At 40.6% G+C, this 21184-nt stretch overlaps 1 protein-coding gene across 3 annotated transcripts in view; it reads left to right on the forward strand.

Moving 5' to 3' along the window:
* Positions 1 to 651: 651 nt before the first annotated feature.
* MAN1A2 (mannosidase alpha class 1A member 2) overlaps positions 652 to 21184 on the forward strand; it is a 172775-nt gene continuing 152242 nt past the window's right edge. Inside the window, exon 1 of one of the 3 annotated variants that reach the window (XM_036854140.1) lies at positions 652 to 2363. In XM_036854140.1, coding sequence (XP_036710035.1) covers positions 2062 to 2363 — 302 coding nt within the window. In that variant the 5' untranslated portion in view covers positions 652 to 2061. The remainder of the gene's footprint in view (positions 2364 to 21184) is intronic. The other 2 variants (XM_036854150.1, XM_036854145.1) reach the window with 2 other exon arrangements.

The raw sequence follows: 21184 nt of genomic DNA on the forward strand, positions 1-21184 counted from the left end.
ATGATGGGAGAACGTCTTCCAGAAACTGAACCACGAGGAAGCTGCTGTCCTCTAGGGTCATATGGGCTGCTGTCAGAGACACCTCAGCCAGGAAACCTAACCTGAAGGTCGCCATTTTATTCTTAACACAGAGCCTGGCACACAGTTGGTGCTCAGTAGAGATGACCTGAGCTTCGGGTGCCCAACGACGTGCACATGGGCTGCAAGGAAGAAGTTGGAGACTCAGTCGTTGAGCCCTAGGGACCAATGGTCCATAGCTGAAGACACGATCTCCACACAGCAATATTAAACGTTAACCTTGGCCGTCAGATCCCTTTAGTCCTAGTAACCCTTGGATTGCAGCGAAGCCTTCGGGACCTGAGCCTCCCTGCCCTCCCCGCCCCCAACCTCCCAAACGCCGGGTCAATCCCACGAACTGGCGATGCCGAAGCCTGGCACCGGTGAAGTTATCAGTGAAGCGCCAACGGTCGACTTTCTCCCGTCACGTGCCCAGACGCAGGCTGCAGGACGCTTCCGGGGGGCGCGCCGCCGACGTGCGGGAGGGCGGGCGCTGGAACCCGCAGCAGCAGCAGCGCGAGGCCGGAGCGCGGGCCGGGCCGGGCGGGGCGGAGAAGGGGCGGGGGCGGCGGCGGCGGCGGCGGCGGCGGCGAGGCCGGGAGCGTGCGCGCGCACCTCACACTCCGCCGCCCGGGGACGCCCACTCGCGAGTCGGGGCCGGAGGCAGGCCCGAGCCATCCGCCCCACCCCCACACGCCGGCTCCCCTCAGGAGTGTGCCCAACGGGTGTCGGCAGTCGGCTGCTCCGCGCCCTTCCGGCCTAGGGAGCCACGGGACGAGGACCGGGACGAGGACCGGGCCGCAGCTCCGCACCGCGTGGACGCGCTGCCTCTCCCGCAGCCGCCGCCGCCACCACCAGAGCGAGCGGCTGCGAGCGACCGGAGGTTGCGCGGCGGAGGCCCCCCACGGCGGCCAGGGAGGAAGGAGACGCAGCTGACCTCTGCCCGCCCGAGGCGCGACTGCTCTCGCGAGCCCGGGGCCGCCGCCGCCCCCGGGCTGAGCGAGGAATGAGCAGGCGCCTGCCCCGGGTTCTCGGACAGGGAGGCTGCGGCTTTGCTTCTTCCCACGCCGCGGGGGCTCGGTCGCCGCGGCCGGGCGCGGCGAAGTCAGAGGAAGCCTCTCTCTGGGAGCCGACGCCGGGGTTAACTTAACCAGCCGCCGAGAGGAGGAGGAGGAGGAGCCGAGCGGGGGCGGCCGCCGCGCCTCCCCTCCCCCCGCACACGCCGGGGCTTCTCAGTGGCCGCCGAGGAGGAAGTTCCGCTCCCTGACAGACCCGAGCGGTAGCGACAGCGGCCGCGGCGGCCGCGGCTGGGAGGGCGCAGGTATTTTGGACGTGGATGCTCTTCGCGCCAACCGTCGAGGGAGCAGCGTCGGAGCTGTCGCCGGCCCCCGGAGCCCGGGGACAGCGTCGGGAGGCGCGGGCGTCCGAGCCCTCCTTCCTGCTTTTCGCCCAGCGCCGCTGCTTCGGCTTCCCGGCGAGGCGGGTGACCCTCCTCCCGGTTGACTGACTTCCGAGGAGCCCCTTGTTTTTCCACCACTGAGGTTCAGAGATTCTGCAATCGAAGCATCGGAGGAGCGCAAGTGAACCTTCCACAACTCCTTGGATCACGTCAGGCTCCCTTTTGGGGCGGGAAACCACGTTGGAGCATCTCCCAGAGGTTCAGGAATGGAAGAACCCACCTTGCATCCTCTGTGCGGTGTTGCTTGTCTGATCTACCCTTAGGAATGAAGAGGAGACTTGTAATCACCCGGTGAGGTACTGAGAGCCAGATGGCAAAGAAAATATCACAGGACTTAAACTAGGGATCGTTTGGGGGCCACACTCGTTTCTGCATGTAATTGGATGAGCGTGAAAGAGGTGCCCTATTGAAAGGCACAGCAGTCCTTTAAGAGGAGGAAAATTGAGTTTCCCCATTTTTGCCAGGATTCTGAAGACTGTTCAATGTATCGTACATTTGATGTAAGATGAGAACTTTATAAAATATTCTGCCCAAGAGCGTAAACGATGACTACCCCAGCGCTGCTACCCCTCTCTGGACGAAGGATACCACCTCTGAACCTGGGGCCGCCTTCCTTCCCGCATCACAGGGCTACCTTGAGACTTTCTGAGAAGTTTATCCTCCTCCTTATTCTAAGTGCCTTCATCACCCTGTGTTTTGGGGCATTTTTCTTCCTACCAGACTCCTCAAAACACAAACGTTTTGATCTGGGTTTGGAAGATGTGTTAATTCCTCATGTAGATGCCGGCAAAGGGGCTAAAAACCCTGGAGTCTTCCTGATCCATGGACCAGATGAACATAGACACAGGTTTGTTTATTTCCGAAGTTCTGGTTTTAACATTTGGCAGAGCAAGGTATGGTTTATTGCATCAAATCTGTCATTTTTTGGCAGTAAAATGTAACTTTCCCTGAGTCGTGAGAGTTGTACTTTTTCACAGCTAGTTAGATAGAATCATAAACTGGAAGGACACCTAGAGCCCCATCCAAAGTCCAGCGCCTTCTTTTTATGTAGGAGGAATGTTTGTGCTCAGGGGTGTTGTGTCTGATGTGAACAATTGGGGATGGAGGTATGAAGACTTAACCTGAAGAAATAGTGACATATGCTGCGCCTTCATTTATTAAGAATGTGTTGCATTCAATCATTGTGCCCCCCTGTGAAATAGATCCATGGAATCCTGACATCTCCTCTGGGTTCTCTCCCAAAGGGCTCTCATCTCTGGCCGGTAGTTAAAGCTCAGTAGTGAATCTTAGCTTTTTAGGAAGACAAACACAGGCACAATAGATGTGTTTTGGTGCTCTGTGTGGAATCAGTTAAGTTAAAGAGATCACTGAATCTTAAGTCACTCACTTTGTGACGCTTGTAGACAAGGTTTGGTTATGTTTTACAATTTAATTTTGCTCTTTTTTTTTTTCCTAAATGTGAAAGATGGAGTGTATCAAATAACTCTTAGAATTTGCTTGATTAAATGGTTCACATTCTTTAAAATCAGTAAATCCGAAGTGAGCTCTTGGGAGAATATGGGCAAATTAGGATAAAATGGGAGCTCTAGTTACAGTCTCTTTAAATCATTTATGCAGTTTGTGTCAAAAGAATCTGGGAAAGTAGTTTGCTTTCTTCAAACCTACAGTTTTTTGTTTTTGTTTTTTACCTGCTAAACCTTTCCCCTTTTTTCTCTATGTCTTAAAATAATTTTTGAGTATGTTAAAAAGTCATATGTTTTAGTTCTGTTCTCAACTGATGTTAGTTTTAACTTTTCATCATGCACGAGGTTTTTGAAAAAGCTTGTGTTCAAATGTTATCCTAAGTTAAATACTTTAGAAAAACGCACTGTTGTAATGAGAGCTGTTTTTTCCATTTTCTCAATCTAGTTAATTTGCTCTTTGCTTGCTGTTTCTTTGACTTTGGGCTGAACCTTATGGAGTAATTACTTCTAAAATTGTTTCATATCATTCGTCTGTAACCAAATTAATTTGAAATTTTTGCCATCATTTTCAACTTCTGTACTCTTTTCATTCGTTTCTTTTATTTTGCCCTTTGCTCTTGGTGACGTCAAGAAAAATCTGATATAATCTGTGAAATACGTTGCTGAAAAATTAACGCTGAAAGTACTGTTTTCCTTGAAAACCTGTTATTTATAATAAGTATTTTTTTAAAAAAAAGATGCTAAGACTGACTTCAGAGCTCTTTGAAGCCATGAATTAACTTTATTTAACTTTTATAAGTTGTCTGTCATATACTTAACAATTTACTTTATACTTTGTGTGGTCTAAAGGTTAAAAAATATGGCGCTTTCTAGTTTAAAAACACTCACATAGAAAAATTCTTCGTTAAGTGGAATTTAAATTTCAAATTTGAATGAAAATACAGATATGTCCATTTTTTTCACGTTTAAAAAAATCTGCTTAAATCTCTTAAAACAAGAATTCTAAAATTTATATAGCCCTTGAATACATATGCTTCTGTTTTGCTGTACAAGACTTGGATACTGTTGGATCCCTGAGTTTGGAGTGAGAGATTGGTTATTGAGTTCTCTTAATAAGGGATGGTGAGTGAGCCAAATTCTGGGTTTTGGGTAGTAAGAGTCTGGATAACAAGTGGTACATGTGAGAACTTATTCAAATCTGTTTGGTTCCTGAGTTTTGGAAGGCAAGAATTCAAATAGAGTTCAGGTATTGAGGGATCCCTGTATTAACTTTGTGTATATTTTATGTGGTTATGTCAGTTTATTTTTTTTTAACATCTTCATTGGAGTATAATTGTTTTACAATGGTGTGTTAGTTTCTGCTGTATAACAAAGTGAATCAGCTATACATATACATAGAACCCCATATCTCCTCCCTCTTGCATCTCCCTCCCTCCCTCCCTCCCTCCCTGCCTGCCTATCCCACCCCTCTAGGTGGACACGAAGCACCAAGCTGATCTACCTGTGCTATGCAGCTGCTTCCCAGTAGCTATCTGTTTTACATTTGGTAGTGTATATATGTCCATGCCACTCTCTCACTTCGTCCCAGCTTACCCTTCCCCCTCCCGTGTCGTCTAGTCCATTCTCTTATGTCTGTGTCTTTATTCCTGTCCTGCCCCTAGGTTCTTCAGAACCTTTTTTTTTTTTTTTTAGATGCCATATATATGTGTTAGCATACAGTATTTGTTTTTCTCTTTCTGACTCACTTCACTCTGTATGACAGTCTCTAGGTCCATCCATCTCACTACAGATAACTCAGCTTTGTTTCTTTTTATGGCTGAGTAATATCGATGGACACTTAGGTTGCTTCCATGTCCTGGCTATTGTAAATAGAGCTGCAGTGAACACTGTGGTACGTGACTCTTTTTGAATTATGGTTTTCTCAGGGTATATGCCCAGTAGTGGGATTGCTGGGTCGTATGGTAGTTCTATTTTTAGTTTTTTAAGGAAACTCCATACTGTTTTCCATAGTGGCTGTATCAATTTGCATTCCCACCAACAGTGCAAGAGGGTTCCCTTTTCTCCACACCCTCTCCAGCATTTACTGTTTGTAGATTTTATGATGATGGCCATTCTGACCAGTGTGAGGTGATAACCTTATTGTAGTTTTGATTTGCATTTCTCTAATGATTAGTGATGTTGAACATCCCTTCGTGTGTTTGTTGGCAATCTGTATATCTTCTTTGGAGAAATGTCTATTTAGGTCTTCTGCCCATTTTTGGATTGGGTTGTTTGTTTTTTTGATACTGAGCTGCATGAGCTGCTTGTATATTTTGGAGATTAATCCTTTGTCAGTTGCTTCATTTGCGAATATTTTCTCCCATTCTGAGGGTTGTCTTTTCATCTTGTTTATGGTTTCCTTTGCTGTGCAAAAGCTTTGAAGTTTCATTAGGTCCCATTTGTTTATTTTTGTTTTTATTTCCGTTTCTCCAGGAGGTGGGTCAAAAAGGATCTTGCTGTGATTTATGTCAGAGTGTTCCGCCTATGTTTTCCTCTAAGAGTTTTATAGTGTCTGGCCTTACATTTAGGTCATTAATCCATTTTGAGTTTATTTTTATGTTTGGTGTTCGGGAGTGTTCTAACTTCATTCTTTTACATGTAGCTGTCCAGTTTTCCCAGCACCACATATTGAAGAAGCTGTCTTTTCTCCATTGTATATTCTTGCCTCGTTTATCAAAGATAAGGTGACCACAGGTGCATGGGTTTATCTCTGGGCCTTCTATCCTGTTCCATTGATCTATATTTCTGTTTTTGTGCCAGGACCATACTGTCTTGATTACTGTAGCTTTGTAGTACAGTTTGAAGTCGGGGAGCCTGATTCCACCAGCTCCGTTTTACTTTCTCAAGATTGCTTTGGTTATTCGGGGTCTTTTGTGTTTCCATACAAATTGTAAAATTTTTCATTCTAGTTCTGTGAAAAATGCCATTGGTAGTTTGATAGGGATTGCATTGAATGTGTAGATTGCTTTGGGTAGTATAGTCATTTTCACAATGTTGATTCTTCTAATCCAATAACATGGTATATCTCTCTCTCTGTTTGTATCATCTTTAATTTCTTTCATCAGTGTCTTATAGTTTTCTGCCTACAGGTCTTTTGTCTCCTTAGGTAGGTTTATTCCTAGGTATTTTATTCTTTTTGTTGCAGTGGTAAATGGGAGTATTTCTTTAATTTCTCTTTCAGATTTTTCATCATTAGTGTATAGGAATGCAAGAGATTTCTGTGCATTAATTTTGTATCCTGCTACATTACCAGATTCATTGATTAGCTCTAGTAGTTTTCTGGTAGCATCTTTAAGATTCTCTACGTATGATATCATGTCATTTGCAAACAGTGACAGTTTTACTTCTTCTTTTCCAATTTGGATTCCTTTTATATGTTTTTCTTCTCTGATTGCTGTGGCTAAAACTTCCAAGATTGTGTTGAATAATAGTGGTGAGCGTGGGCAACCTTGTCTTGTTCCTGATCTTAGTGGAAATGGTTTCAGTTTTTCACCATTGAGAATGATGTTGGCTGTCGGTTTGTCATATATGGCTTTTATTATTGTTGAGGAAAGTTCCCTCTATGCCTACTTTCTGGAGGGTTTTTATCATAAATGGGTGTTGAATTTTGCCAGAAGCTTTTTCTGCATTTATTGAGATGATCATATGGTTTTTCTCCTTCAGTTTGTTAATATGGTTTATCACATTGACTGTTTTGTGTATATTGAAGAATCCTTGCATTCCTGGGATTAAACCCCACTTGATCATGGTGTATGGTCTTTTTAATGTGCTGTTGTATTCTATTTGCTAGTATTTTGCTGAGGATTTTTGCATCTATGTTCATCAGTGATATTGGCCTGTAGTTTTTTCTTTTTTTGTGACATCTTAGTCTGATTTTGGTATCAGGGTGAGGGTGGCCTCGTAGAATGAGTTTGGGAGTGTTCCTCCCTCTGCTATATTTTGGAAGAGTTTGAGAAGGATGGGTGTTAGCTCTTCTCTAAATGTTTGATAGAGTTTGCCTGTGAATCCATCTGGTCCTGCGCTTTTGTTTGTTGGAAAATTTTTGTTTTCATGTCAAACAAGCTTTTATTTTCAATGTGAACAATACTGTCAAATTTATCTGTAAAGGTAAGAGTAAAGTCAGATGTCAGTTAACGTCATTTTGGGATGTTGAACTTTGAAACAATTTGTGTTGTGGGCTAATGAAGACTAGAATATCCGTGAAGAACAAATTCTTCTTTTCTTTTGATGTCCACTTCTTTTTATGCCTTCCAACTGTGTTCTCCAGAGCTGCCCTCTGCTGAGACCATATCCAGTTTGGATCCTTCTTCTGGTTTTTCATTTCCATCCTCTTTCTCTTCATCAGCATTTTCATAATGATATTCACTCTCTTCTTCAGTGTCGGATGATACGGACTTTGGCATCACAAGGTGGTGGGAAACATTTCTCGATTTAAAATCAGAAGCAGAATGTAGTTCTCTGCCCTCAGGAGGATCAATCAAAGAAGTCCAGAATGACGTCAGGAACGTCAGACGAGGAGAGGTTAGAAGTCAAAGTGGAATTTCCAGCTGGGATTGGGGTCGTCGCCCTCCAAAGGCCGGGTCCTGATGAGCAGCAGGAGCACAGCGGCCTGCCACATGTCGGGATGCCATGGCTCCGACCGTCGGAGAACCCTGGAGACCGCTGCGGACCGGGAGGAAGAGAGACGGGGGGGGGGGGGGCGCGGGATAACCAAGAGGAGCGGGGTGAGGAGTTCGTGCTTCTGCAAAGAGCCGCCTGTAAGGTGAGAACATCGAGGCCAAGGGGAGCGGGGAGGGTGGGGGTCGACCAGCGGCCGTGAGCCAGGGAGCAGCAAGAAGAGCAGCAGCCCAGAAGCTTCCTGTTGGAAGATTTTTAATCACAGTTTCAATTGCAGTGCTTGTGATTGGTCTGTTTATATTTTCTATTTCTTCCTGGTTCAGTCTCAGAAGGTTGTGCTTTTCTAAGAATTTGTCCATTTCTTCCAGGTTGTCCATTTTATTGGCATATAGTTGCTTGCAGTAATCTCTCATGATCCTTTGTATTTCTGAGGTGTCAGTTGTTACTTCTCCTTTTTCATTTCTAATTTTATCGATTTGAGTCTTCTCACTTTTTTTCTTGATGATTCTGGCTAATGGTTTATCAAGTTTGTTTATCTCTCAAAGAACCAGCTTTTAGTTTTATTGATCTTTGCTGTTATTGTCTTCATTTCTTTTTCATTTATTTCTGATCTGATCTTTATGATTTCTTTCCTTCTGTTAACTTTGAGTTGTTTTGTTTTTCTTTCTCTAATTGCTTTAGGTGTAAGGTTAGGTTATTTGAGATGTTTCTTGTTTCTTGAGGTAGGATTGTATTGCTCTAAACTTCCCTCTTAGAACTGCTTTTGCTTCATGCCATAGGTTTTGGGTCATCGTGTTTTCATTGTCATTTGTTTCTAGGTATTTTTTGATTTTCTCTTAGATTTCTTTGGTGATCTCTTGGTTATTTAGTAGTGTATTGTTTAACCTCCCTGTGTTTGTATTTTTTATAGATTTTTTCTTGTAATTGGTATCTAGTGTCATAGGACTGTGGTCAGAAAAGATACTTGATACAACTTCAATTTTCTTAAATTTACCAAGGCTTGATTTGTGACCCAAGGTATGATCTATCCTGGGGAATGTTCCATGAGCCCTGGAGAAGAAAGTGTATTCTGTTGTTTTTGGCTGGAATGTCCTATAAATATCAATTACTTCCATTTTGTTTAATGTATCATTTAAAGCTTGTGTTTCCTTATTTATTTTCATTTAGGATGATCTTCCTATTGGTGAAAGTGGGGTGTTAAAGTCCCCTACTATGATTGTGTTACTGTTGATTTCCCCTTTTATGGCTGTTAGCATTTGCCTTATGTATTGAGGTGCTCCTATGTTGCATGCATAAATATTTACAATTGTTATATCTTCTTCTTGGATTGATCCTTTGATCATTATGTAGTGTCATTTTTTGTCTCTTGTAATTGTTTTTATTTTAAAGCCTATTTTGTCTGATATGAGAATTGCTACGCCAGCTTTCTTTTGATTTCCGTTTGCATGGAATATCTTTTTCCATCCCCTCACTTTCAGTTTGTATGTGTCCCTAGGTCTGAAGCGGGTCTCTTGTAGACAGCATATATATACGGGTCTTATTTTTGTATCCATTCAGCCAGTCTGTGTATTTTGGTGGGAGCATTTAATCCATTTACATTTAAGGTAGTTATCGATATGTATGTTCCTATTACCATTTTCTTAATTGGTTTGGGTTTGTTATTGTTATCTTTTCCTCCTCTTGTGTTTCCTGCCTAGAGAAATTCCTTTAGCATTTGTTGTAAAGCTGGTTTGGTGGTGCTGAATTCTCTTAGCTTTTGCTTGTCTGTAAAGGTTTTAAGTTCTCCATCGAATCTGAACGAGATCCTTGCTGGGTAGAGTAATCTTGGTTGTAGGTTTTTCCCTTTCATCCCTTTAAATATGTCCTGCCACTCCCTTCTGGCTTGCAGAGTTTCTGCTGAAAGATCAGCTGTTAACCTTATGGGGATTCCCTTGTGTGTTATTTGTTGCTTTTCCCTTGCTGCTTTTAATATTTTTTCTTTGAATTTAGTTTTTGATAGTTTGATTAATATGTGTCTTGGTGTCTTTCTCCTTGGATTTATCCTGTATGGGACTCTCTGCACTTTCTGGACTTGATTGACTATTTCCTTTCCCATTTTAGGGAAGTTTTCAACTATAATCTTTTCAAATATTTTCTCAGTTCTTTTGTTTTTCTCTTCTTTTTCTGGGACCCTATAATTTGAATGTTGGTGCGTGTAATGTTGTCCCAGAGGTCTCTGAGACTGTCCTTCATTCTTTTCATTCTTTTTTCTTTATTCTGCTCTGCGGTAGTTATTTCTACTCTTTTATCTTCCAGATCACTTATCCTTTCTTCTGCCTCAGTTATTCTCGATTGATTTCTTCTAGAGAATTTTTAGTTTCATTTATTGTGTTGTTCATCATTGTTTGTTTGCTCTTTAGTTCTTCTAGGTCCTTGTTAAACGTTTCTTGTATTTTCTCCGTTCTATTTCCAAGACTTTGGATCATCTTTACTATCATTACTCTGAATTCTTTTTCAGGTAGACTGCGTATTTTTTCTTCATTTCTTTGGTCTGGTGGGTTTTTACCTTGCTCTTTTCATCCGCTGCATATTTCTGTGTCTTTTCATTTTGCTTAACTTACTGTGTTTGGGGTCTCCTTTTTGCAGGCAGCAGGTTCGTAGTTCCTGTTGTTTTTGCTGTCTGCCCCCAGTGGGTAGGGTTGGTTCAGTGGGTTGTGTAGGCTTCCTGGTGGAGGGGACTGGTGCCTGTGTTCTGGTGGATGAGGCTGGATCTTGTCTTTGTGGTGGGCAGGACGACATCCAGTGCTGTGTTTTCGGGTGTCTGTGAGCTTATTACGATTTTAGGCAGCATCTATGCTAATGGGTGGGGTTGTGTTCTTGCCTTGCTAACTGTTTGGCATAGGGGGTCCAGCACGGTAGCTTGCTGGTCGTTGAGTAGACCTGGGTCAGCCAGAGGCTGGCGTGACGTTGCAACAGCCTGAGGCGTGCTGTGTGTTCTCCAGGGAAGTTGTCCCTGCATCACGGAACCCTGGCAGTGGCGGGCTGCACAGGCTCCCGGGAGGGGAGGTGGGAATAGTGACCTGTGCCTGCACACAGGCTTCTTGGTGGCTGCAGCAGTAGCGTTAGCGTTTCATGCTTGTCTCTGGTGTCCGTGCTGATAGTTGTGGCTCACGCCTGTCTCTGGAGCTCATTTAGGCGGTGCTCTGAATCCCCTCTCCTCGCGCATCCCAAAACAATGGTCTCTTGCCTCTTAGGCAGGTCCAGACTTTTTCCCGGACTCTGTCCAGGCTAGCTGTGGTGCACTAGCCCCCTTCAGGCTGTGTTCATGCAGCCAACCCCAGTCCTCTCCCTGGGATCTGACCTCCGAATCATGAGCCTCAGCTCCCAGCCCCCACCCGTCCCGGCGGGTGAGCAGACAAGCCTCTCAGGTTGGTGAGTCCTGGTCTGCACTGATCCTCTGTGCGGGAATCTCTCCACTTTGCCCTCCGCACCCCTGTTGCTGCGCTCTGCTCCATGGCTCCGAAGCTTTCCCCCTGCCCACCTCCCATCTTTGCTAGTGAGGGGGCTTCCTAGTTTGTTTGGAAACTTTTTCTCCTTCACAGCTGCCTCCCAGAGGTGCAGGTCCCTATTCTTTTGCCTCTGTTTTTTCTTTTTTCTTTTGTCCTACCCAGGTACGTGGGGAGTTTCTTGCCTTTTGGGAAGTCTGAGGTCTTCTGCCAGCGTTCAGTAGGTGTTCTATAGGAGTTGTTCCACATGTAGATGTATTTTTGGTATATTTGTGGGGAGGAAGGTGATCTTCAAGTCTTACTTCTCAGCCGTCTTGAAGGTCCCGCCGTCAGTTTATTTTTATATCGATTGTCACCGTATCTGAAAACACAGTCTGTAGTTATAAGAATTCTTCTAATTTGATCAATGAAATACATTTAAAATTAGAGATCATTCCAATAATAAGACTACAATGTAAAATATAAAACATTAATATATAAACATTAACATATTTAAAAATAATTCAGAAAGATAACATTTTAACAGATATAGTTGGTACTAAGATCATGCTTATTTTGTATGTGGGTCAAAGAACATCTTTCTTAATTTGGAAAATACAAAGTGATGATTTACCTTAATTTTATATGTGTGGAGAGGAGTGCAGGATAGAGGGATGAGGAACCTTACTTTAATGGAGAAGTAATGAAAAATAAATGATGGCCGTTATTTCCTACTCACAGTATTTAACAGATACTTGTTGAATTGTCTTTTCTTAATTAGTGTAGTTAGGTGCTTAAGCTCTGGAGTCAGACTGCGTGGATTCGTACCCTAGTTTGTCACTGATTAGATGTGTGATTTTGAGCAAATTTTTAAACTCTATGCGTAAGTTACTTTCTCTGGATGATAGTGGCATCACTTTATAGATCGTTATATTGAATGAGATAGTACACGTGAAGTACTCAACATAGTTCTTAGCATTTAGTAAATGCTCAATAAATGCTAGTTATTATTATCATTGTAGTTTTAATTGAATATTTTAATTCTGAGTCTACTTACCTTAAAATATTGTACATGTTCCTGAAAAGTTAGGTAGAGATTAATTAATATTTTAAAAGTACACCAGACCCTTATTGTTTAAAGGAATATTTTATAACCAAACTATTCAGCAACAAATGTGTATTGCATGTCTGCTGTGTATCGGGCCCGACTTTTACGGAGCTTCCCATCTTGGGGGAGGGGTGGGAGGGGATGACAGGTATTAAATAAATTTATTTTTTAGGTGTGTTGACTGTTATGAAGGTGTACTCAGTGTTATCTGAGCATATAATGGTGTGTTTTAGCCTGTGGAGTGGGGGTCACGGGGACAGGCAGTGGGAGTAGGGAAGGCTTCTTGAGGAAACAACTGCTGAGAAGCTTACAAGTAGGAGATTGCTAGGTCAGGTAGAGTTGTGGGAAAAAAAGGTGGTCAAAGCAGAGGACACAACATATGTGAGAGCCCTAAGTAGTACTGTTGTTGAACCCAAGTTATGTGCCTGATGCTCAGTGAGGCCGAAGAAACCAAAACGTCAGAGTTTGGAGTGGAGAAAGGTTTATTGCAAGGGCCAAGCAAGGAGAATAGTGACTCATGCTCAAAAGACCCGAACACCCAAAAATTTTGGGGGAAGAGTTTTTATAGGCAAAATTTCAGGGGAGAGCTGCAGGGTCTGTGACCTACTTCTGATTGGTTGGTGGTGAGGTAACAGGGTGGTATTCTAGGAATTTGAATCATCAGCCTTCTGGTTCCAACCAGTCGGAGATCCACATGCTTGTGCTCAGCCTGAAAATACCACCCTCCACCTGGATGGGTGCCCTAGTTCCTGTAGAAGAACTCAGAGATATGTATGAGATTGTTATGCACAGCCCTGAGGAAGAACCAGGCCCCTGCCCCATCACTGCACTATTGTTTCTTTCTGCTGTTCCCTCACTCCCCTGGTTAGGAACTGAATCTGCCCTGTGGAACTTAGGAAAGGTCTTGGAGGTGGAAAGCCTTTTTCCTACAAACAAGAAACCGGAAGCAGAAAGGGTTTTGTGCCCTGGAGGTCCCCATGGGGTCCTGCTCGGTTTCAGTATCATTGAGGATCTGAGAAATATTCAGATGCAGTATGGCTGGTGTAGAGATTACTGGTGTGCGGCTAGGTGAAGAGACTAGATGACAGGTCAGATTTGGCCTCCTTATTGTTTGGAAAGTTTGAATGAGTTGCCAGCATTGACGTATCAGGAAAATTTCACACAAAAGTCTGGATTTCTGGCTTCTCTTGAAAAATGAGAGGATATAACAACATCCAAGTCTGTATTTTCAGATGGCAACACTCAGCTGGATCCAGGCAGCTGCTACTCCCTCTAGTGGGGCATGGACTCTTCATTTTATGCCACTCAATTAAGTTGCCCGATAAGTAAATTTAATGAATCAATATTTAACCTGGTTGTTGTTGAGTTTGGAATCCCTAGGCAGGATCCTGGAGAGTTTTTAGTCAGGTATTTTGATCTTTATCTTAAGTACTATGGGAAGTCATTGAAGAGTTTTCATTAAAGCAAGGGAATGTCAATCATTTAATATTTTTAAAAAATTTAAATAATTACTTTGGTTGCAGTGTAAACAGTGGATTGGAGAGCAACAGGAGAAAATGTAGTGAAATCAGTTAGGAGAGCCTAGGTCACAGAGGATATTGGCTTAGACCACAGTGATGAAAGTGGAGAAGGAGAGAAATTAGTGGAGAAAAGTAGTTGATTCAAGAGATGTTAAACTGTTAAGTTTCACAGAAGTTGGTGGTTGATTGAATATGGGGGCTAAGGTAGGAGGAGGAGGTAGTCCAGGATAACTCCCAGTTTCTGGCTGACATGGTTATGGATTACTAAGAAATATACACTGTATTTTTAAAAAAAATATTTGTTTTATTTATTTATTTTCCTAATTTTTTTTTGGCTGTATTGGGTCTTAGTCGCGGCACACGGGATCTTTTTGTTGAGGCATGCGGGATCTTTTCGTTATGGCTCACGGTCTGCTCGGGTTTCTCTCTAGTTGTGGCATGTGGGTTTTCTCTCTCTAGTTGTGATGCGCAGGCTCCAGAGTGTGGGCTCTGTAGTTTGCGGCACGTGGGCTGTCTCACTGAGGCACGCGAACCTCAACAGTTGTGGCACACAGGCTTAGTTGCCCCATGGCATGTGGGATCTTAGTTCCCCAACCAGGGCTCGAACCCATGTCCCCTGCATTGGCAGGCAGATTCTTTACCACTGGACCATCAGGAAAGTCCCAGAAATATCTGCTATATTTAACTAATACTTTAATTTATGTAATTGTTACTACATAAATTTAAGTATTTTCATGAGAAAACCTATATGTTCCCTTCTGTTAAGTGGTTCATAAATAATCCAGAGTTTTCAAACAATATATATCTTCCAGATGATGACATAAAATGTATAGTTTGATGTTCATGACAGTCATGTTTAGCATCTGTGATTCTGAAGTAACCAAAACAGATATTGGTTATAGTATACATGAATACTGTTATAAATATACAATGATACACATAAAGTATCATGTTCATAATTTGTGTACATAATAGACTTATCTAATAAGAATTTTACTTCTTTTTTTTCCTGAAACAGGCCTGATAGTAACCCTTTATTCACAATAGTTTTATACATATGTATATAAAATACATACGTACAATATATTGTCATTGTGTTATTTACATTTTCCTATTTGTGTGCCTACATTTAGTTTTCATTTATTACATTCATTTTATTGAAACCTTTCTAATTTGTAAAATGTAACTATTATACAAAAATATATGAAAGAATAATCCACACTATAATAAATAGTATTTATATATAAATACTCATGCAACCACCTCCCAGATTGAGAAAACAAACATTGTCAGCACCCCAAAAGCCTCCAGATCATCACTTCCCAAACCAACCTTCCTCAGTATTTCCTGGCCCCATTCATGTGTTTGACTTTTATGGTAATTACAGCCGTGTGTTTCCCTACGGTTTTACCACTAGGTAAACATCACTAAACAATATAGTTAAGATTTTCCTCTTTTAACCTTTACATAAGTATATAAATAATGTATGTACTGTGTCTTGCCTTTTTTTGTGTGAAGGGGCTCAATATTATCTTGCTAAGATTCCATCATGTTGAAGTATGTGGTAGTAGTTTATTTTCATCACTATGTAGCATTCTATTATATGAAAATATTACAGTTTACTTAATTCAGTCTCTTATTAATGGCCATTTGTGTTATTTTAAGTTGATAATATAAACAATGTTTCTTTTATAATAAGAATTTCATTAATTTTCACTTTTGAAATTGACATTTGTTTTATATATTGGCATTATATAAATGGGCTTTGTGGTTTTGTTTTGTTTTTAAAATATTTAGTTGAACTGCCAGTAAGTTTCATCCTCCAGTCAGGATTTTGCAAGTATGAATTGAATACTTGAGGGTCGGGTGTATGTTAACTTCTCATAGTTTCCTCAGACGTAAAGAGCATAGGCTTTCGAGTTAGAAGGACTTAAAGTTGCATTTTTGTTCTACTAACTAGCTGTGTGACATTGTACTAGACATAATCACTCTAAACCTGTACTGGACATACGGTAGTCACTAATGTCATGTGGCTTTTGAACTTGACACCAGATTGTAGCATGCTTTGGTGAGAGTTTCTCAAGTTTTTCATGTCATGATTTGTATTTTTTGCTTGAATCATTTTTGCTTTCTGTTGAAAGAGTAGAGATTTTATATCTCGCTATTGTGATTTTAGCTTTCTTATCATCTTTCCTCATTTCATCTCTCTTCCATGCCTCCCCCACCCCCACCCCACCCTCATCCTCTTCTTTACTTAGGGCTTACTGCTCCTGTTTTAGGGAGGTCACACATTTTATCCTCTAAGTCTGCTGGGCTTTCCTTTGTTATATATTTCCCCTAATTGGCTCATGGTGGTTTTTCCTACTTCCCTTTACTCAGATGTGAATAACGTAAGATCAGTTTATACTTGACATTTATCAGTAATCTGTGGTATAGATGTCTTTGTTGCTTTTTTTTGGATCTACTTGCATATTGAGTGAATACCTTTTTCAACTCCATAGTTGGAGGGCAAATTGATTTGTATAGCTCTCAGTCTGTTCTCCTCTGTTGTAATATCTTTAGTCGTCTCAACTGTGGCGCTAGAGTAGATTTCACAATTCCGAGTACAGTTGGCATCATGGACAACTACTGAGATTCTTCTTGTTCTGCCTCCTACCACCTAGAATACAGTTTTTCATTCTACTTCCCCCATCCTCCAAGAGCTGTTCTCTGACATAGCCTAGCTAGTTAAATAATAAGGAAAGAATTGGGAAGAGACTGGGGGGAAAGGAAAGTTGAACAGTGCTCTGACTACATAAAGGTTTCTGTCCCATTTTATCATTGGGTCTCTGAGATAAGTTACAATTGGGGTTGTGTAGTAGTTTGGATATTTTTTGTTTCATGAGTAAGATATGGTTATAAGTTACTGAAGAATTCTTCCAGATTCTGACATGATGGCTCTTATTTCTTTGATAGTCTGAGTTTTTATTATTTTCTGCATCTTTCATAAGTATTAATAGTAATTTGGAAGAAGCTGTGTTTTGGGTCTGCTCACCAGATGACATTTTGTATACCCTTATTTAAAGTCTAATTTTGATCCTAAGGGAAGTGATAGTGACTTTGCTTTTATTAGTTCAGCATTATAAAATCACTGTTATAAAATCAGAATGTTTTTCATTCTTTTCAGAAATGAATAAAGTATTAGTATGGTATGGTTAAATTGCAGAATGCCAAGGTATGTCCTGATTTTCATGTTGGTCAGGAAGTGTTGGAAATTGCAGGAGATGACATACTGTTCAATGCCCCAGAAGTTGAATGCTAATAGGTAAACATTATTTATTGGATGAAGTTAAATATTTTAAGGAAATAAAATTTGTTCAAACATATTGATACTTTATTTGCTTTAAAGCTGTAATAGCCTTTCCAAAATTTCTCTTGGGTTTCATAACAAGTGTTTTAGGGCTATGAAATGTTTATTTTTATTTATTAATATTTGTTTTGATTTTTCTTCTTATTAAAGTATCAAATGTACAATCTCAGAATATTCCTTCTATATTATTAACATAGACTTATGTAGATTATGTAGCCTCTATAATATGTAGTCTAAGGTTAGGTTTTATTTTTTATCATCATTTAGTATTATAAATCTGTGCTTGAATTACCTTGATTTGCTTTTAATCTTATTTCATAATAGTGTTCTTTGATCTACAGCAGTCTTGTTAATATTAATTTACCCATTAACAGCTGAGATTGCCCATATCCACCGATAGATTTATTCCCTTACTTTCCCTGCCTTTAATCTTTTTCCCATGTACTTTTATCTTTCTCATGTATTGTCTGTGACTGCATATTTATGATTATCTGCTTACTTATCTGTTGTTCCCAGTAGAACATGGGCTCCTTGAGGACAAATGACTGTTCTTTAATTATTTTTGTATTTCTAATGCTTGAGGTACATTTGACCCTTAATGAAAGTATATATCTTTTTATTTTAAATTGAAGTATAGTTGATTTATAGTGTTAGTTTCTGGTATACAGCAAAGTGATTCAGTTATATATACATATGTTTTTCTTCATCTTCTTTTTTGTTGTGGTTTATTACAGGATATTGAGTATAGGTCCCTGTGTTATACAGTAGGACTGTGTTGCTTATCTATTTTACATATAGTAGTTTGTATCTGCTAATCCCAAACTCCTTATTTATCCCTCCCTCACCCCCTTTCCACTTTGGTAACCATGTTTATTTTCTATGTCTGTGAGTCTGTTTCTGTTTTGTAAATAAGTTCATTTGTGTTGTATTTTAGATTCCACATATAAGTGGTATCATATGATATTTGTCTTTCTCTTTCTGACTTTACTTAGTATGATAATCTCTAGGTCCATCCATGTTGCTGCAAATGGCATTATTTCACTATTTTTATGGTTGAGTAATACTCCATTGTGTAAATATACCACACCTTCTTTATCCATTCATTTTGTTTGTTTGTTTGTTTATTTTATTTTTGGCTGTGTTGGGTCTTCGTTTCTGTGTGAGGGCTTTCTTTAGTTGCGGCAAGCGGGGGCTACTCTTCATCACGGTGTGTGGGCCTCTCACTATCGCGGCCTCTCTTGTTGCAGAGCACAGGCTCCAGACGTGCAGGCTCAGTAGTTGTGGCTCATGGGCCTAGTTGCTCCGCGGCATGTGGGATCTTCCCAGACCAGGGCTCGAACCTGTGTCCCCTGCACTGGCAGGCAGATTCTCAACCACTGCGCCACCAGGGAAGCCCCATTCATTTTTTGATGGACATTTAGGTTGTTTCCATGTCTTGGCTATTGTAAATAGTGCTGCCATGAGCATGGGGGTGCATGTATCTTTTCAAATTAGAGTTTTGTCAGGTTCTATTGCCAGGAGTGGGATTGCTGAATCATATGGCAGCTCTGTTTGTAAGCTCTATTTTTTAAGGAACCTCCATACTGTTTTTCATAGTGGCTGCACCAATTTATATTCCCACCAGCAGGGTAGGAGGGTTCCCTTTTCTCCACACCCTCTCCAGCCTTTGTTATTTGTAGACCTTTTGATGATGGCCATTCTGACCAGTATGAGGTGGTACCTCATTGTAGTTTTGATTTACATTTCTCTAATAATTAGTGATATTGAGCATTTTTTCATACGCCTGTTGGCCATTTGTATGTCTTTGGAGAAATGTCTATTTAGGTAATTACCCATGTTTTGATTGGGTTCTTTGTTTTTTTGTTACTGAGTTGTATGAGCTGTTTGTATATTTTGGAAATTAAGCCCTTGTCAGTCACATCATATGCAAATATTTTCTCCTAGTCCGTAGGTTGTCTTTTGTTTTGTTGAAGGTTTCCTTAGCTGTGCAAAAGCTTATAAGTTTGATTGGGTCCCATTTGTTTATTTTTGCTTTTATTTCTGTTCCTTGGGAGACTGCCTTAAGAAAACATTGGTACGATTTATGTCAGAGAATGTTTTGCCTGTGTCTTCTTGTAGGAGTTTTATGGAGTCATGTTTTATATTTGTCTTTAAGCCATTTTGAGTTTATTTTTGTGTATCGTGTGAGGGTGTGTTCTAACATGGATTTGCATGCGGCTTTCCAGTTTTCCCAACACCACTTGCTGAAGAGACTGTCTTCTCTCTTGCCTCCTTTGTTGCAAATTATTTGACCGTAGGTGTGTGGGTTTATTTCTGGGCTTTCTATTCTGTACCATTGGTCCATATGTCTGTTTTTGTGCCAATACCATGTTGTTTTGTTTTGTTTTTCCTTTTTGGCCATGCCGCATGGCTTGTGTAGTTCCCCGACCAGGGATTGAACCTGGGCCCTGGCAGTGAAAGCACCAAGTCCTAATAACCACTGGACCGCCAGGGAATTCCCAATACCATGCTGTTTTGATTGCTGTAGCTTTGTAGTTTTGTCTGAAGTTTGGGAGGGTTATGCCTCCAGCTTTGTTTTTTTTCTGCAGGATTGCTTTGGCAGTTCTGGGTCTTTTATTGTTCCATATAGATTTTAGAATTATTTGTTCTAGTTCTGGGGAAAATGTCATGGGTAATTTGACAGGGATCATATTAAGTCTATAGATTGCTTTGGGTAGTATGGCCATTTTAACAATATTAATTCTTCCAATCCAGAAGCATAGGATATTTTTCCATTTCTTTGAATCATCTTCAGTTTCTATTATCAATGTTTTATAGTTCTCAGCATATAAGTCTTTCATCTCCTTGGTCAGGTTTATTCCTAAGTATTTTTTTTTTTTTGATGCGATTTTAAAAGGGATTGGATTTTTAACTTTCCCTTTATGATATTTCATTGTGAGCATAAATGCAACTGATTTCTGTATATTAATCTTGTATCCTGCTCCCTTGCTGAATTTGTTTATCAGTTCTAGTAGATTTTTGTAGAGTCTTTAGGATTTTCTATATATAGTAGCATGTCATCTGCATATAATGACAATTTTACCTCTTCTCTTCCAATTTGGATACTCTTTATTTCTTTTTACTGTCTGATTGCTGTGGCTAGGACTTCTAATACTATGTTGAATAGAAGTGGTGAACATGGGCATTCTTGTCTTATTCTGGATTTTAGCAGGAAGACTTTCAGCTTTTCACCATTGAGTATTATGTTAACTGTAGGTTTGTCATAAATAGCTTTTATTATGTTGAGATATGTTCCCTCTCTTCTCACTTTGGTAAGAGCTTTTATCATGATTGGATGTTGAATTTTATTAAATGCTTTTTCTGTGTGTATTGAGATGATCATGTGATTTTTGTCTTTTTTTTTGTTGATGTGGTGTATCACATTGATTGATTTGCATATGTTGAACTGTTCGTGTGAGCCTGGGATGAATCCAGCTTGATTGTGGTGTATGATCTTTTTTATGTCTTGTTGGATTTGGTTTGCTAATATTTTGTGGAGAATTTTTGCATCTATATTCATCAGAGATATTGCCCTTTAGTTTTCTTTTTTGGTATTGTCTTTGTCTGGTTTTGGTATCAGGGTGATGGTGGCTTCATAGAATGACTTTGGGAGTGTTCCCTCCTCTTCAGTCTTTTGGAAGAGTTTAAGAAGGATCGGTATAAGTTCTACTTTGTATGTTTGGTAGAATTCCCCATTGAAGCCATCTGGAAAAGTATATATCTTGAATAAACGATGTCCATGGCAAGGTGACAAATTCCACAAGAGAAGATAGAAACAAAATGCTAGGAAGTATTGAGAGATAAGATGCAAAAGTAGGACGAATGATGTCTTAAAGTGAGAAGGATACAGTCTTTAATAAAGGCTCTTTATTAAAAATAATTTTAAAAACTCAGGAATTATTCATATTTGCCCTTTCTAGAAAAAACTTTTTCATACACATGTATCTAAGGTATTTTGCATGTCCTCACTTTGAATTTTGACTTCTTTTTTTTTTTTTTAAATTTATTTATTTATTTATGACTGTGTTGAGTCTTCGTTTCTGTACGAGGGCTTTCTCTAGTTGCGGCA

Source organism: Balaenoptera musculus, chromosome 1 (genome assembly GCF_009873245.2).
Source record: "Balaenoptera musculus isolate JJ_BM4_2016_0621 chromosome 1, mBalMus1.pri.v3, whole genome shotgun sequence".
In the NCBI taxonomy this organism is placed as follows: domain Eukaryota; kingdom Metazoa; phylum Chordata; class Mammalia; order Artiodactyla; family Balaenopteridae; genus Balaenoptera; species Balaenoptera musculus.